Source organism: Papio anubis, chromosome 8, assembly GCF_008728515.1.
Source record: "Papio anubis isolate 15944 chromosome 8, Panubis1.0, whole genome shotgun sequence".
Lineage (NCBI taxonomy): Eukaryota > Metazoa > Chordata > Mammalia > Primates > Cercopithecidae > Papio > Papio anubis.
The window spans coordinates 104,582,675-104,598,882 of NC_044983.1; the positions used below are offsets into that span (position 1 = coordinate 104,582,675).

General features: G+C 34.0%; 1 protein-coding gene across 2 annotated transcripts in view; it reads right to left on the minus strand.

The window, feature by feature from the left end:
• NUDCD1 (NudC domain containing 1) overlaps positions 1–16,208 on the minus strand; it is a 91,131-nt gene that overhangs the window by 18,711 nt on the left and 56,212 nt on the right. For both annotated transcript variants that reach the window (XM_003903073.4, XM_017962232.3), the window contains exons 7-8: positions 14,209–14,353; positions 9,953–10,078 (exon numbers count right to left, since the gene is read on the minus strand). In XM_003903073.4, coding sequence (XP_003903122.2) covers positions 9,953–10,078; positions 14,209–14,353 — 271 coding nt within the window. The remainder of the gene's footprint in view (positions 1–9,952; positions 10,079–14,208; positions 14,354–16,208) is intronic.

Below are 16,208 nucleotides of genomic sequence, written 5' to 3' on the forward strand. Positions count from 1 at the left end.
AAATAGATAATGGGTACAACAGGAGCAAACAGAATTTAAAACAAGCATAAAGAAATCAACTGCAATATGAGTCAAAGAAACTCAATGTATAATTCACATATCTCAGATATCAATTCATAACCATTAAGTTGGAAATAGTATTAAGTAGTATTTCTACACATACACACACACACACACACACACACACACACACACACGTCTCTTTGAGACTCTATACTCCAGCAATGCCAAATTAGTGCTGATTCTTCAAAAGAACCATCATCTCTGGGATATCACATAAACTGCAATATTTGTTTGATACAACTCTCTTTCCTCACTTTCGTACACTATAATTATTGTTATAAATACTTATTTACATGCTTGTTCCCCACTTGACTGTATGTTTTAAAAGTAGAGACTGTCTTGATTACCAATAGTCTCCAAAATTGAATGTAAGCACCGTATACATTTATTTGCTCAATGTTGGCATGGTTACATTAAATGTGGTGACAGGTAACTTCTGCAATATTTGTAAAGCACTTTAATCCAAGCCCAAGACTCTAAGATAATGAAAAAAATACACGGAGAGGGGTATTTTAAATGATTATATTTATATTTTTTAAAATCTAGGGGAAACAAATTCATTAGATAATTGATTAAATTGTGGTATAAGCCTATATGACAGCATGCAGCATATTAGTATTTCAAAAATATGGACCAATAGGTAAAATGCTTATGGCAATATTAATTTTTAAACAGTAGGCTATAAATTGAACCTACAGTATTGTTATAGACCTAAAAATTACACAAGGACAAGGTGAAAGTTTCAAAAAGGTTAACACTAGCACTGCTAGATCAAGAAAATGAAAAATCCACACTAGAATGAATACATTACATATATATACATGATGAAAACTATGTAAGGTCAAAACAAATGAAACTCAGCTACACATGACAATGTGGTTGACCCTCACAAACTTAAAGAAAAAAAGTCACAAAAGAATACCCAATGTAATTAACAATGACTGTTAAACATATCAGTAATAAATATTAACAATGAAATATTAGACATTTAGGACAGCTCTCTTGGGCAAGAGGAAAAAGGCATAAGGAGAAGTAGTTAGGAGATGAGATCTAGAAAACATAAAACACAAAAACATGGATTGTTTATTTTGATTTACATTAATGCTATTTAAGCAATATGTATTTTTTATAAAAGACTTCTACTTAAATTTTATTAAAATGATGCCTTCATACCAACATAATTTACATGGTTTAATTATTTTTCTAAATGTAAATTTTCTTCAAATAGGACTCATAGGCCCTCAGGACTCATAGGGCCTCACTATATATGAGTGAGGGCTAGTACATACCATAAAGAAGTATAATATATACCTATACATACACATCTATACTAGTGCACATACACACACAGGTATGGAGCACTGCATTACATGGTGTTATGAACAGCAATTACTGTTGCAACAAGTATCTTTACAGTAAAAACTTCTTTCAGTTATCAAAATATAAGGGCAAGAAAATAGACTACTCACTTCCGCCACTCTCTATGGGCTAAAAGAATCTACCAAGAAAAAGAAAATTCAAATACCTTTATATGTGGTTTTACTTCGTATTGTTGTAAGTTAATTCTGCATGTCTCTTTAACTTCTGTATGTTTTGAAAGCAGACATACTGACTGCTCTTTACTCTCTACTACCTTTCCAAATGTTAATGCTCCCAGTTGATAGACAAATGGACTCCCATGGCTGAAGTGCTCAAAGTTAAAACAGAAGCAGGCAGCCATGGCTGGGTGAGGAAGTGGTCACCTATTGTGTTCTCAGAAAGACTTTGTAAAAGTATGACAAGACCTCCTTTTCTACAACCAAGCCAAACCAGTTCCTATTGTTGGTGCCAAAATAAACTGCAGCCAGAATCCCCTCACCCATCATTCACTATTAGAAAGAAACATTTGACAGAGACTTCTGGTTTTATGCTTGAAAACCAACCAATCAGAGTTCACCTGCCCCAGTCAATCAGGGCTCAGCTGTGGTTATTCAGCTCAAACTATGGTTATTCAGAATTGGGTATTTGGCAAACATTTTTCCAAAGTAAATCAATCAATCATGGCTCAGCCATATTGACCAAGGGGCTCAGCTGTGCTGACGGATCAGAACTAAGGTGCCATTCATTCATTTGCATAAACAGATCTGCTTCGGAACCTGGGCAGGAACTTTTGCTATAAAACCTGAACCCGGCCAGGTGCGGTGGCTCATGCCTGTAATCCCAGGACTTTGGGAGGCCAAGGTGGGCAAATCACGAGGTCAAGAGTTTGGGACCAGCCTGGCCAGCATGGTGAAACCTTGTCCCTACTAAAAATACAAAAAATTAGCTGGGCATAGTGGTGGGCGCCTGTAATCCCAGCTACTTGGGAGGCTGAGGCAGAAGAATCACTTGAACATGGGAGGCAACGGTTGCCACTGAACCTCTCTTTGTTCTCTAGAACACACCTTCATTTTACACTGAAAGCTGCCTAAGGCTACATCTCCTCAGTCTGCAAATTGTTCGCTGGAATAGTCTCTTTCCTCCAAATTCCTTTTCAAAGAACTTTGTTCACACACGGATGTTTGCATAATGAATAGCCTTAGAAGATAGAGTGTCTCCCTCCAGTACTATAGGCAAAATGTTTATGACAATAAGCAGGTAGACATGCTAACTGATCATTATAGTAGACTCAAGTTCCCTACGCTCAAGTTTTCTCTCCTGTAATACAACCTACTGATGTACGTGGGAATCCATCTGGACCCATCTGTTCTGTCCAGTGGGAATTTTAGACTTGAGAAATTGATGCAAATATGCTAATGCTTATGCTGTTTACTGTGCAAAGTAATAAAGTTTCCAATCCAGTAATTTCCTGTCTCCTACCAGCATCCATTAAACTGGCAGGTTAACTTGTTAGCCTGTAAATGTGGTAAAATCTCAGAACCTTCACAGTTCTTAAGTAACTTTCTAAGAATTAGTGCTGTTATTGTGTGAATGGTATATACACACAATCTCTGTTTTAGACAAGCTACTTTCAAAGTATGATATGCAGAAGAACCCTATTGGGTTGGGGAGGGGGGTGCTGGGAGATACCTTCAGGGGGTCCATAGACTTAAAACTATTTTCATAATAATACTAGGATGTAAATTGCTTTCTCCCTATTTTTAAATTTGTATGGATGGTACAAAAGAAAAAGTAGGTAAAATTGCTGGAGTGATAGCATAAATTATTGCAAATAATAGCACCAGATACTAGTAATTACCTGAAGTTGCTACATTCTTCACTGCCATGTACTCGCTGTAAAGAAAAGGCCAGTTTCACTTTAAAATGTCCTTGAGAAAGAAAAATGATTAATTTTATTAAATCTTGACTCTTGAGTACATGTCTTTTTAGTATTCTGCATGATTAAATGGGAAGCACACATAAAGCAGTTCTGCTGCATACTAAAGTACCATGGTTGTCTCAAGGAAAAGCACTTGGGAATCGTTTGAGTTGCAAACACTGAAATGGCTATTTTTTCATGGAACAGTATTTTCACCTGAAACAACAGTTGACAAACTATGGCTATTCTGAATTGAGATTTGGCAAACATTTTCCCAAAGTAAATGACTGAAGTCTATCACTTCAAGGAGAACACTCAAAAGTATTTGTTGCCAATGATAAAATTTCAGCTTTTGAACAAAACTTAGAATTTTGAAGAACTCATATTTATCACCATGAGGATGACAGCCTGCCAATCCTTAAAACACTCTTCTGGTGAGATTAGTGGTATATTAACAAACACTTACGTGTGTATCAGTTTATATTGAATAATGAAATAGATTAGCATTTGGAAAGTCTGCATAACTCAGAGAAGCAACATTTCCAAATTGTCGTCACGCGTAAAACATCCATTCAAAGTGTCTCAAAAAGCAACTGATTTTAAAGTAACAGAGCATGAAAAGTTTACATTGCAACTAGTATTTAAGAAATGGGCACGTCAAATTTTGGTGTAATATCAAAGGAAAAAACTCACCATTAACTACAAATGTTAATTAAATACCCCTCTCTTTCCAATTATATATCTATAGGAATCTGAATATATTTCAACCGCAGTATATCGCAAGAGATTGAATGCAGAAGCAGATATAAAGATTCAACTATATTAATGCAGCCATTAGAGAGATCTGCAAAAATGTAAAACAATGACATTCTTTTTTTTTAAATTATTTTGGAAAATGTCCTAATTTTCATTAAAAAATATTATTTATGTTAACAATAGGTTATTATTTTTAAATGAATACTTTTTAAATTTCTTAATTTTTAATATGATACATTTTGATAAATATAATCCAACTATAAAAACTAAGTACACCAAAAAGCTGAAGGAGGTAAAGGCAGGCAAAGTAAACCCACTGGGTGGTTAAAAGGCTTGCTAAGAATACTAATTAATCAGTCAAACATAACTGCAAGGACAAAGTTTAACCTGATTAAAAAATAAATGTCAAATCCTCTAACATACTAATTTTAATTACAAATGAACGGTTTGTAATTAAACAATTTTGTTTCATAAAAATGCCGTTTACATGAAATTACTTGATTATTCATTACTCTGAATGACTTTTTTTGTAACGGATAATTCTGTTTTTTATAATAATTTAAAATTTCCATTTCCAAATAGTTTAATAAAATATAGAGGGAAAAAAAAGAACGTAAAGGGGTCCTGAGACCAAAAACTACTGGTTTAGGTACTTTTTAAACGTTTTTTAAACTATCATAACTATTTACACTATTATAAATGCTCTAATAACTTCTGATTCTATCCTTAATATCCTCTTGAAAGGATTAATAATATACAGCATTTGCTTTTCCTACTTCCTTTCATAATGACATTAACTTAATTATTTTCTGTTTGTAACTCTTTTTCTTCCTGTCTTGATGAGTTTATTTAAAAGTTACAAATATTCTTTCAGGTGCTTCAATTTTATATCTTAAGCCAGTGGTCCCCAACTTTTTTGGCACCAGGGACTCGTTTCATGAAGACAATTTTTTCACGGACAAAGGCGGGGGTGTGTGGAGGTTCCAGGATGAAACCTCAGATCATCGGGCATTAGTCTCATAAGGACTGCATAACCTAGATCCTTCGCATGCACAGTTCACAATAGCACCACTATGAGAATCTAAGGCTGCTGCTGATCTGACAGGATGCGGAGCTCATCCACTGCTCACCTCCTGCTGTGCGACCAGGTTCCTAACAGGCCAGGGACCTGTAAGGTCTGTGGCCTGGGTGGTTGGGACCCCTGTCTTAAGCAATAGATGAATATCATCTGATCTAAGAAATTCACCATAATCTAATACTTAAAAATATCCTATCACCTTCTGGTCATTCAAGTCTATATAATTTGATTACTACAGATCAGTGTTGTCCAACAGAAATAAAATGGGAGCCACATACGTAATTTTAAATTTTCTAGGAGCCATATTTAAGCATAAAAAGAAACTGGATAAATTAACTTGAATAATGTATTTTATTTAACCAAACATATCCAAATGATTATCATTTCAACATAAAAATTAATTAGTAATATTTTATGTTTTATGTATTTCATATTTTCAAAATCTGGTTGTGTATTTTACATTTATAGCACATTTCAATTCAGACTAGCGACATTTCAATTGCTCAATAGTCACCATATGGCCAGAGGCTAACATTTTGACAGCTCTTAGATAGAAGTAAAAATAATTCATCTTCAATTCTATCTGAATTCTGATTTGCACTTTACACTTTAGTGACCAATTTAATATTTCAGAGAAATATTAAATATTCAGTTCTGATATTTAATATTTCTTTTATTGTGCTGCTTCATTTATTTATTTAACATTTTATTTTCCAAATGGCAATTCTAACCCTAATGTCCATGTCTTTAAAGGAAACATATTTTGGGATATTTGTCACTTAAAACATAGAGTTCTGACCTTTTTATTATAGCATTATTTTCTAAAACTCTTAGGGAATATACTAACCTTCCCATGTAAGGTAATTTTAAATTTCAAGCATTGCATGAGTATCCATTCTACATATATGTTTATGCATTTTTACTTCACTGCATTTTTGTCTATAAAAAAATTAATAATATAAAAATCAAAATGCTTATAATTTTTAACTTTTATGTTTGGGGTACATGTGCATGTTTGCTACATAGGTAAATTGCGTGTCATGGGGGTTTGGTGTACAGATTATTTCGCCAACCAGGTAATAAGCATAGTTCCCGACAGGTAGTTTTTCAATCCTCATCCTCCTCCCTCCACCCTCAAGTAGGCTCTGGTGTCTGTTGTTTTCATTTGTGTGTCCATATGTATTCAGTGTTTAGGATCTCACATGAGTCAGAATGGCCATTATTAAAAAGTAAAAAAAAAAAAACATGCTGGTGACATGGGGGAGAAAAGAGAATGCTTATATACTGCTAATGGGAATGTAAATTAGTTAGCTATTGTGGAAAGTAGTTTGGAGATTTCTCAAAGAACTCAGAGCAGAATTATCATTTGACCCAGCAATCCCATTATTGTGTGTATACCCAAAGGAATAAAAATTGTTCTACCATAAAGGGCTTATGGTAAAAAGAAAGTTTGGTTTCAAATCCAACTGAAACAAAGATAAGAATCTTTAGTTTAATTATACACTAATTGAAGTTAAACCAGCAATTAAACTTTGAAATGTGATTAGTTAAAAAGGTATGTACAAAATGCTGGAAATGTCTCATCAAATAAAAGCTATGGTACAATGAAGGATTGTTTGTTTATTTCTTAAGTTTCTGAGGATAGAAACTGCTTACCACAGAAATCTATTGTTCACATTCCTTAGGAACACAGAAGTAAGACTAACTGTATTTATTCAGAAGGAAGGACGAACTGTAGTAGCTTAGGATCTCCAAAGAGAAATTTATGATCCTGTTGGTTTAGGGAAAATTAGGGAAAGCATACTGGCAGCCCAAGAGATCTAGTTTCCACTACTGACTCTCTCTTTGATCCCATATAAACTCCATCTATCTCAGTTTGTCTTAATAAATCCGTAAAATGAAGAAGATGAAATATGGAATTTCTTTGAAGTTGGAAAGATTGTCCCTGTTTATTATATATTAGACTTCTTCCCCACTCTTGATCTACGACACTGAGAAGTTCCACTGCTATAACATTCTAGCTTTTATAAATTCCTGAGGAGTGAAGTCACATTTGATCGGTAAATGTAAGAAAAATCGGTATATTCTTCTCAGTTCTATCACTTTTTCATATAAGGAGCTAGAGGCCTCAGGAAATAAGAGTTTTCAACTGTCCCTCTAGGGGCAGCCAGAGCTGATTTAACATTGCCTGTGACTACAGGTAAATCTGCTAAATTCTAGGACTCAGTACGTAGATCCACTAAGCTTTTGTACTGTAATGTATCAGTAATAATGCTTTTATTTTGCCATTCCTTGGTTTTAATTAATATACTCAAACATAAGAAATGAAGAAAGGTATCATTAACTGGGAGTATCTCAGTTACCATCATTAAACTACTGATCAACACTATTTAGGAGTACTAAGATGAACTGAAATTTTCAGGGAAGCTAAGTTTAAACCACAGCATTTTATGACACCTAAGATACAGCTGCCTTCCCTGTAAAAGTTTGGCAGAAAACAGGGTCTAAGAGTTATAGCACCTAAAAGTATAACGTTAAGAAGAACAACCAGATTCTTCATTATTAGAACAAATAATCTCCAGTTAGTCAGATTCAAGAGGCTTCTATCAGTCATGCCTGAAACTGGTTCTCTAAAATTTAACCCAAGGTAACAAAGAGAAGAGTAGCTATGTGATGGCTCTTATTTATCACAATTCAGGGAATCATCTATAAGATTATGTCAAAACTAAACAACAGCTAGGAAGTAAAACTCCTAAAAACTTGAAACAGCTCTGATAATCTGGGGTTTTGACCAGTACCCAGCCTGGATATAATAATCTGACTAAGAATACTGCTTACTCTTCAATTAGAAGATTAATTGAGGAGGGAGAAAATGAAAGACAGTCATTTCTTGAGATCCAAGATGGACCTAAAACAATTTTTTAAAATTTAATGACTGTCACTAAAAGATAATTCTAAAGCAACTATCATGAATCAGAACATTTGGTAGGTGTTGAGGACACTGGTAAAATGTCATCCATGTGCTTTTTAGAACTTACTAGTGTTAAAGCGTGGTAAGGAAGAGAGCAGTGCAGAGATAGAAATTAATTGTAAAAGCAAATATTTAATTTTGATACAGCTTCAAATGGTATTTCTGCCTAGCCATTGGTCCTATGCCATTCCACCTCGTTTATCCACATAGGTATAACTAGAAATGCTCATTTTACAACTTCTTTGAGTACTAATTAACGTTCAGCCATTAAAGAAAGCTGGTAAGTATCCAAAAATACCAGGAAGGGACAGCGAGTGAGAAGACCAGTTATTTTTCCTTTCAGTCAGTAAGATGTTGGGCCAGAACTCAGACCTGGTAAACCAGCTTCCCATGACACTTTTAACTTCGGTTACATGAATTCTGGTAGAACACACTTTCCCCCAAACCTCTACATAACAAAGAAACATCAGGACAAACTTGGCAGAAATTTTTCAGGGTTTTCTTGAAAACAGAGCCTTTGAAACCTGTATCAAAGCCTAACAAGTCTAAAAACAGAAACAAAAGACCAAGTTGCTCTCAATCTCCTCTGTTGCTTTTGCTTGGAATGAGTCTCCCAAATTTCCTTCTGGTTTCAGTAATAACACTAATTTCTATATGCACAGCTCTAAGTTAGCCACCAATTGGCTGAGACACCCTGCTCACAGAAACAACTCCATGAAACACACACTTAGTAGTAATAACTAATGGTTAAGGATTCCCCTAAGAAGGAAGGTCTAATAAGGTTCTAAATTTAAAAAAAAAAAAAAAAAAATTCTACATCTACTGCATCAAGTCACTCCAGGCAGTCTTCTTCAGTATCTTAATACAAATCTGTCAAAGCTTGTAAACACAGTGCAAATTTTTTTTAGGGGGGGCAGGGTGTGAAATATATATATGGCACACAAGAGAGAAAAGGAAAAACAAATTCCAGATGAATTAATGAGTTGAATAAAAATATTCCAAAATAGAAAAAGAAGAAAAAAATTAACTCACTTGATATAGAAGCATTATTCAAATTTAAAACACGTCATACAAATTGGTAAGAAACACTAAGACAAATAAAAACTTCTTCACAAAAGAAATAGTTATTACATGAAATAGTTGACAGTTAAAAAAAAAAAATGGCACAAGTTTATTCTGCACACCAATTAGTAATGATCAAACAAAAAAGTGAAGGTGAAGATGCAGTGAATCAGGCAATAACTGCAATCTTTACTAAAATATAAGTAGTAATCAATTTGTCAGAGGCTTATGCTTCATTAATTTGAATTCTGTAACTTGTTATTAGATAAATTTCCCTGGAAATAGAAAAGGCTTCATATAACAGAGATTTTTAAAAATAGCATCATCATAATGTATTTTTAAAAAGCTATTACTTATTGTAATGGGTAGAATCACTACATGCAGACATGACCAACATCATAGTATAATCGAACCATTAAACCAGACATTTAAATAATATGAGGAAACGCTTAAGTTCATAATGTTGAATGAAAAAAAAAAACGTGAAGTTATTATACATTATAGGGTCACAATTATATATGAAAAACCCATCCAGAAAAGCGCAAATTGAAAAATATCAATATAAAGTGGTACCAAAACTATATAACACTGTTTTACTGAGTGTATGAAAAGATGCTACTTGACAGAGTGATGAGACTTATCAAAGCCAGTAACTGCTAATCAAGTATCTTTGAAAAACATATACAGGCCAATCATCATCTGAGTTAACTACTGACAAAATTTTATAAAAATATTAATAACTTACCACATGAGTAGTTTTTAATGTACTGCCATCAAATCTGCACAAACTGGAGCTCTCTTCAAAGAAAATATCACATTCTTCTAACTCTTGAGCATTGCAAGGTGGTTTTTCTTTATCTGGATTTGGATTCTTAGTCCAGAAAATAAAATAAGTAAATAAGTAAAACAAATAAGTAAAACAAATAAACAAGGGAATAGGTTTCTTCATCTTTAAAAATGTTAAGGTTACAGCAGTAATTAAAAATGAATTGCAAACCCATGACCAATAAAATCATAATCACACAAACAGAAATAACAGAATGACGAAGTCAGCAGAAAAGGATATGAAAACACGTATTATAAACATGCTCTATATACTCAAAGATGTAAAGGAAAACATAAACATGAGAAAGTGAGAGATGAAAGAAAAGAACCATACTGAACTTCTAGATATAAAAACACAAATCTGAAATGAAAAACAAAACAGATATGACAGACAGCTGATTAGACATTGCAGGACAAAAGACCAGTGAGCTTGAAAAATAGCAATAGTGACTACAAAATGAAGCACAAAGACAAAACATAAAAACAGAGAAACTCAGTGATCTGTGGAACAATATCAAATGGTCTAGCATATGGGTAATTGGAGGAGGGCAAGAAGAATGGGGAAAAAATTGTGAATAAGTAATGGCCAACTCTTTAGAATGTCGAAGAACTCCAAGCACAACAAATATTTTTTTAAAAAATCAAAAACCACAGTAAGTCACATTATAAGTAAATTTCTGAAAAGCAGTAATAAACAAATTCCTAAAAGCAGACAGGGGAGGAAAAGATACATTATTTACAGAGGAATAAAGCTGTAAAAGACAGCTGACTTCTCATCAGAAACTACGTAGGCCAGAATACAATGGTGTATATTTGAATGTGTAAGATAAAAAAAAAAAAACCTGTCAACGCTGAATTATATACATAACAAAAATAACTTTAGAAAAGGGAAGAAAAGAGAAATATTTTTGCAGAAAAAAGCTGAGAGAATTTATCACCAGCAAATCCACACTAGAAAAAAATGCTAAAAGAAGCTCTCCAGCCAGAAAAAAATAACATCAGATGAAAATGTCAATCAACACAAAGGAATATAGAATAGATGAAAAGGCTAATATAAGAGTAAATGAAAAACCTTTTTTTCACATTTTTAATCTCTTTTAAAAGAGAATTACTGACTATAGCTAAAATAGCAATGTATTATTAATTTTAATGGAATATAAAATGTAAGACAACAATAATACAAAGAACAGAAGAGAAGAAAATATAAATTTCTTAAATTATAGATGAAGTGATACAGTTTTTAAAGACAGTTGGTGATAAGTCAAAGATGTAACCTCTAGAACCACTAAAACACACACATACACACACACACACAAATATCTACCCAAACAGAAACACTGAAATATTGTTAATAAGCCTAAACTAGACATAAATAAATTCATGAAAGCAATTTTTAAATGTTCCCTTGCTTCAATGCAAGGGTCACTGTCTGGTCTTATATACCTCACAGAGTAACAGGATCACAATAATTAAGCAATAAATTATACAATATCTGCATATAGCAGAAACACAATTCTACAACTGATCAAATGTGTAAACATCTAGTTTGCTAAGATACAGAGTTATGTTAATTCTCATGTTATTAAACATTTAATGAAATGAACTGAGAGAATCTGAAACTAAATGGATGGAAGTTCTAGAAGATCTACATCCTCAACATGTGTCCATGTCCCAGCTGGAATATGGAACCGCCTAGTTGTGGCTGTTGCCTGTAGTCTAAGTATCAATGGGAACAATTATGGTTGCTGTGACTGGTTGTAACGGCACCACCAGCAATCTCCTGGTTAGTTGATGCCATTCTGCACAGTGTCTCAAGGAGATATCTATATCCAACAGAATAGAGAAAGTACCCTATAGATTTCTCCTTCCCTTCACCTTCCAATTATCCATACTTTTAGAAGCAGAAAAAATTAAAAGTTCAGGACTATCAAGATCACCAGTGCTTCACAGGACAAGATTAGAGAGAAAAGGAAATTGCAGAGAAAAGGGTCAAACTTCAATACAGCAAATGCTATGTTGCTTTCCAAAGACCATTTACTGATTTTTAAACTGAGTTGAAAAAGACAAGCGGAAAGCAGCAAATAAGGGGCTAAAAAGCTGAGTTTGGGGTATTAAAGTGCTTGGGAGTCAAAAATTAGACTTCAGAGTCCACACAGTAGGAGAAGCCCTGGTAAACATCCTAGGCTTTCAGTTGAGATAAATGAAAAGTTTTGCCTTAGGTGTAAGAATAAACATGGAATAAATCAGCCATGTAAAAGACTGAAGCCCAGCATCGAATCAAATCAATCCCTATGGAATTAAGGTAGGCTAAAAATTTAGAGAATGCAGTTACAGTAGTGCTTAGAAGGACGTGTACAACATTAAGTGCTTTCATTGGAACAGAAAATTCAAAAATCAACTAGGCTATCGCCTTCAAAAATAGAAAACAAAAAAGCAATATAAATTCCTAGTAAACAAAAGGAAGAACATAATACATGTAACATGGAAATTAAGAAATGGAAAACTGAAAAACAAAGGCAATGGAAACAGATGCTCACATCAGATCTATATCTGTTAAAAGAAATTAAAAACATTAAAAACTAAGGCACCATAGTTAAGTGCCTTCCAAAAAAGCAAACTCAAGGTCCAGATTGTTTTACTGACAAATTCTACCAAACATTTTAAGACATAACACTAGTTCTATACATTCTCTTCTACAAATAGAACACTTCCCTAATCATTTTACAAAGTTATAACCCAGATATCCAAACTGGAAAAGGATGGTAAAAAACAACACAACACAAAACAAAAAACCTGACCAAGAAGGGCTTATCCCACCAATGCAGAAAATTCTATAATCATTCATGATAAAAACTCTCAGCACACTACAAACAGAAGAAAGTTTTTTCAATGTAATACAAAGAATCTATCCTTCTTAATGATAAAATAGTCAATTATTTTCCCCAAGATCACAAATAAGGCAAGAATGTCTGCTTTTACCATTTGAGAGTTCTATATAGCTGTGGAGCAGACATTCTAACCACTGCAGTAAGGCAAGTATGAATATTTGAAAAACAAAACTGCCTTCAGCTGCAGATAAGATTGTATGTTTGTCTTTTCAAAATGTAACAAACACACTGGTGTTCAGGCATAAATAACTTTCTCATAAACACTAATATTCAATTGAAACCATCAAGTTTAAAAAGTAGTTAACTGCAATTATCTACAATCTTAAAACACATCTCCAATACTGTCACTGCTATTATATTCCCAGAGCCTAACACAATAATACTTGCTTAATGAGTGAATATAAGGCAATGCAGCCTGTATGGTTTGTTGTACACAGGGCTATGAAATCAAAGTTTTGAAGTCCTACATATGAGTTTCAGTGATTCCTGAAATTTTCAATTACTACTGGCAAACATGAAACTTGGTTTCTCTATCTGGCCATGTTTCCTTTTGATAGAGACATTCACTTTCAATATTCTAAACCTTTTTTTCTATCTTAGGATGCGATTAACATTATACTATAAACAATACTTTGTACAGTCTTCCTCATCTCTATAATTCAAGATGGCAATAAACCAGACATCTTTCATATGCTGATATCATTGTTAGAAAATGAACATACAATTTAAAATTCTGATGTACTGCTGTATTTGTTCACATTCTTAACATGATCATACACGTCATCAGAGTGGGAACATATTCAACCTCATGATTAAGTATTGTGGTGTCACTGTAATCATCACAATTAATTACATTACAAAGAAAAAATTACTATATATGATACATATATCCTTGCAAAATTCTAAAATCACCTCAAAAATTTTCGTGATAAGTAGATTCCCGGTAAATAAATTTTAACATAATTTTTGTCCTACCAGCACTGGTCAGTTGATTCTTCTAAAGAATACATGTAGAGAGAGAGAGAGCGCGCACAATACATACACACACATACACAGATGCAGGCAAACTCTCTATATAGCATGACCACACATACATGTATGTATTTACATAGTGTAAGAAATAAATATTAGAACTTCAGCCATATTCAAACATCACTCAGATCAGTAGTATCTGATATGTATCTTTTACATTAGGAAAAGCAAAATAATGTTTGAAAAGCATGGCATAATCTTCACACAACATATTTTTGGACCTTTGGAAAGTCACACTAGTATTCCAACTACTTACCAGTTCTTCAGAGGTCAAATGCATCAAACGTTCAGCAATTGCAGCACACTGGGCTGAATCTCTTATAAGTTCCCCTTGTTTATCTCCAACTACTAGCTCTGGCCAGGTCAGTCCTTCATTCTTCTTAATCAAGGAAATCTCCAAGCTAGAAGTTTAAATGAGAAAAGTAAAGTTACATTAAGCAATTATACAAACTATACAATCAGTAACAAATACTGTTTGTTTCTATCTTCTATAGAAAGAACCCTCTGGTGTCCACAGGATGGTTTACCAAAAATCTTGCTCATTTAAATTTTGCATGTGATGGAAAACCTATAATCCAATGGCGAATAGTCCAGATTTAATAAACAAAGAAAGTACCACTGGAAATGGTACATCAAATGGCCTGAAGAGAGAACTGGCTGGAAAGAGTGAGGTCATCCAGAAAGTACTGGTGTGCAGTATGTTCCTGAACTTAATAGAAATACAAGAAGTATGGATCTGTAAGACATCTGGGGAATGGTCGGGGATGTGGGCATGTAAGCAAAGAGGAAAAGGCCTGTAACTAAAGGATACTTCTTTGTGTCTGGAGCCAATAATTAACTTTATTTTCACAAACTAAGAACCATAATATATGATTATTAACCTAAAGATCAAGCAGATTAAATGAATGCAAATCTTGATTTTAAAATACAGATGCTAAATAATTGAAAAGTAGAAATAAGGAAAAAAATTAACTTTGGTAATACAGGGAAAAAAGATGTTAATGTGTTCTCTATTAACTTATTTCAAATCTAATTCTGTACATGTAAACAATTAAATAATTCCAAATGTACTAAAAATGGCCTGTCAGGGAACCCTGAGATCAAGGACTGATGCAGCAGGAAAGGGAAAGAGAGCAGAGTCAAGGCAGACTGTGGACATAGGAGGAGAAGTAAGTTGGCCCATGTTCCTCTGGAATAGGAAGGAAAACCCAAGTAAGATGCTTTGGGAGCACCCACTGCTATAACAGAAAAGGGGAGTGGTGATAGCTATTCCACAACAAAGCAACCTTTTCCATGTGCCATCTTTCATACACATGTACCATATTAGCTCATGCCCTGGAACACAACTGCAAGAATACAATAATAACTATTATAATTATCAAATAGGACATGCAAACTTACCTGCCGTTCTTTTTCAAGACTGTTATAATGACTGCCTTATGAATTACAGTATTTAACATTTTTCTGAAACTACCTATTTTAAGAGACTATACAAAATAATAATATGAGTACTTATCATTAGCACTGAAAATTACTACCACAATAAAAGCCCAAATTTAGTTACATTTTTTTCTCTTTTTTGAGACAGAGTCTCACTCTCTTGCCCAGGCTGGAGTGCAGTGGCACAATCTCTCTTACTGCAACCTCCGACTCCCGGGTTCAAGTGACTCTTGTGCCTCAGCCTCCCAAGTAGCTGGGATTACAGGCCACGCCATCATGCCCACCTGGCTAATTTTTGTATTTTTAGTAGAGACAGGGTTTTGCCATGTTGACCAGGCTGGTCTTGAACTCCTGGCCTCAAGAGAGCTGCCTGCCTTGGTCTCCCAAAGTGCTGGATTACAGGTGTGAGCCACCGTGCCCGGTCCCGAGATTTAGTTACATTTTCTCAGGATAAAGGTAATCTTGATGATGATGATGATGATGATGATGATGATGATGATGATAGTAATAGTAATAATGACAATAGCTTATACTTACCTATATGTCAGGTGCTGTCTTAAGCACTTTACATGTTTTAACTCACTGGTTACAACCACCAAATAAAGTACTGGAAATATTTTTATCATCACCATTTTACAAGAAAGAAAAAAAAGTATTGAGGTTAAGCAACTTGCCAAGGTCACAAGCTATTTAAGCAGTCTGGCTCTAGGTCCATGTTATTCACTACTGCACTATTCTGCAGTAGTGAAAAAATATATATAAATAACTATTAAAGAACATTTACCCAGTGAACTAGCTGCTACCTAGAGGTCTGAA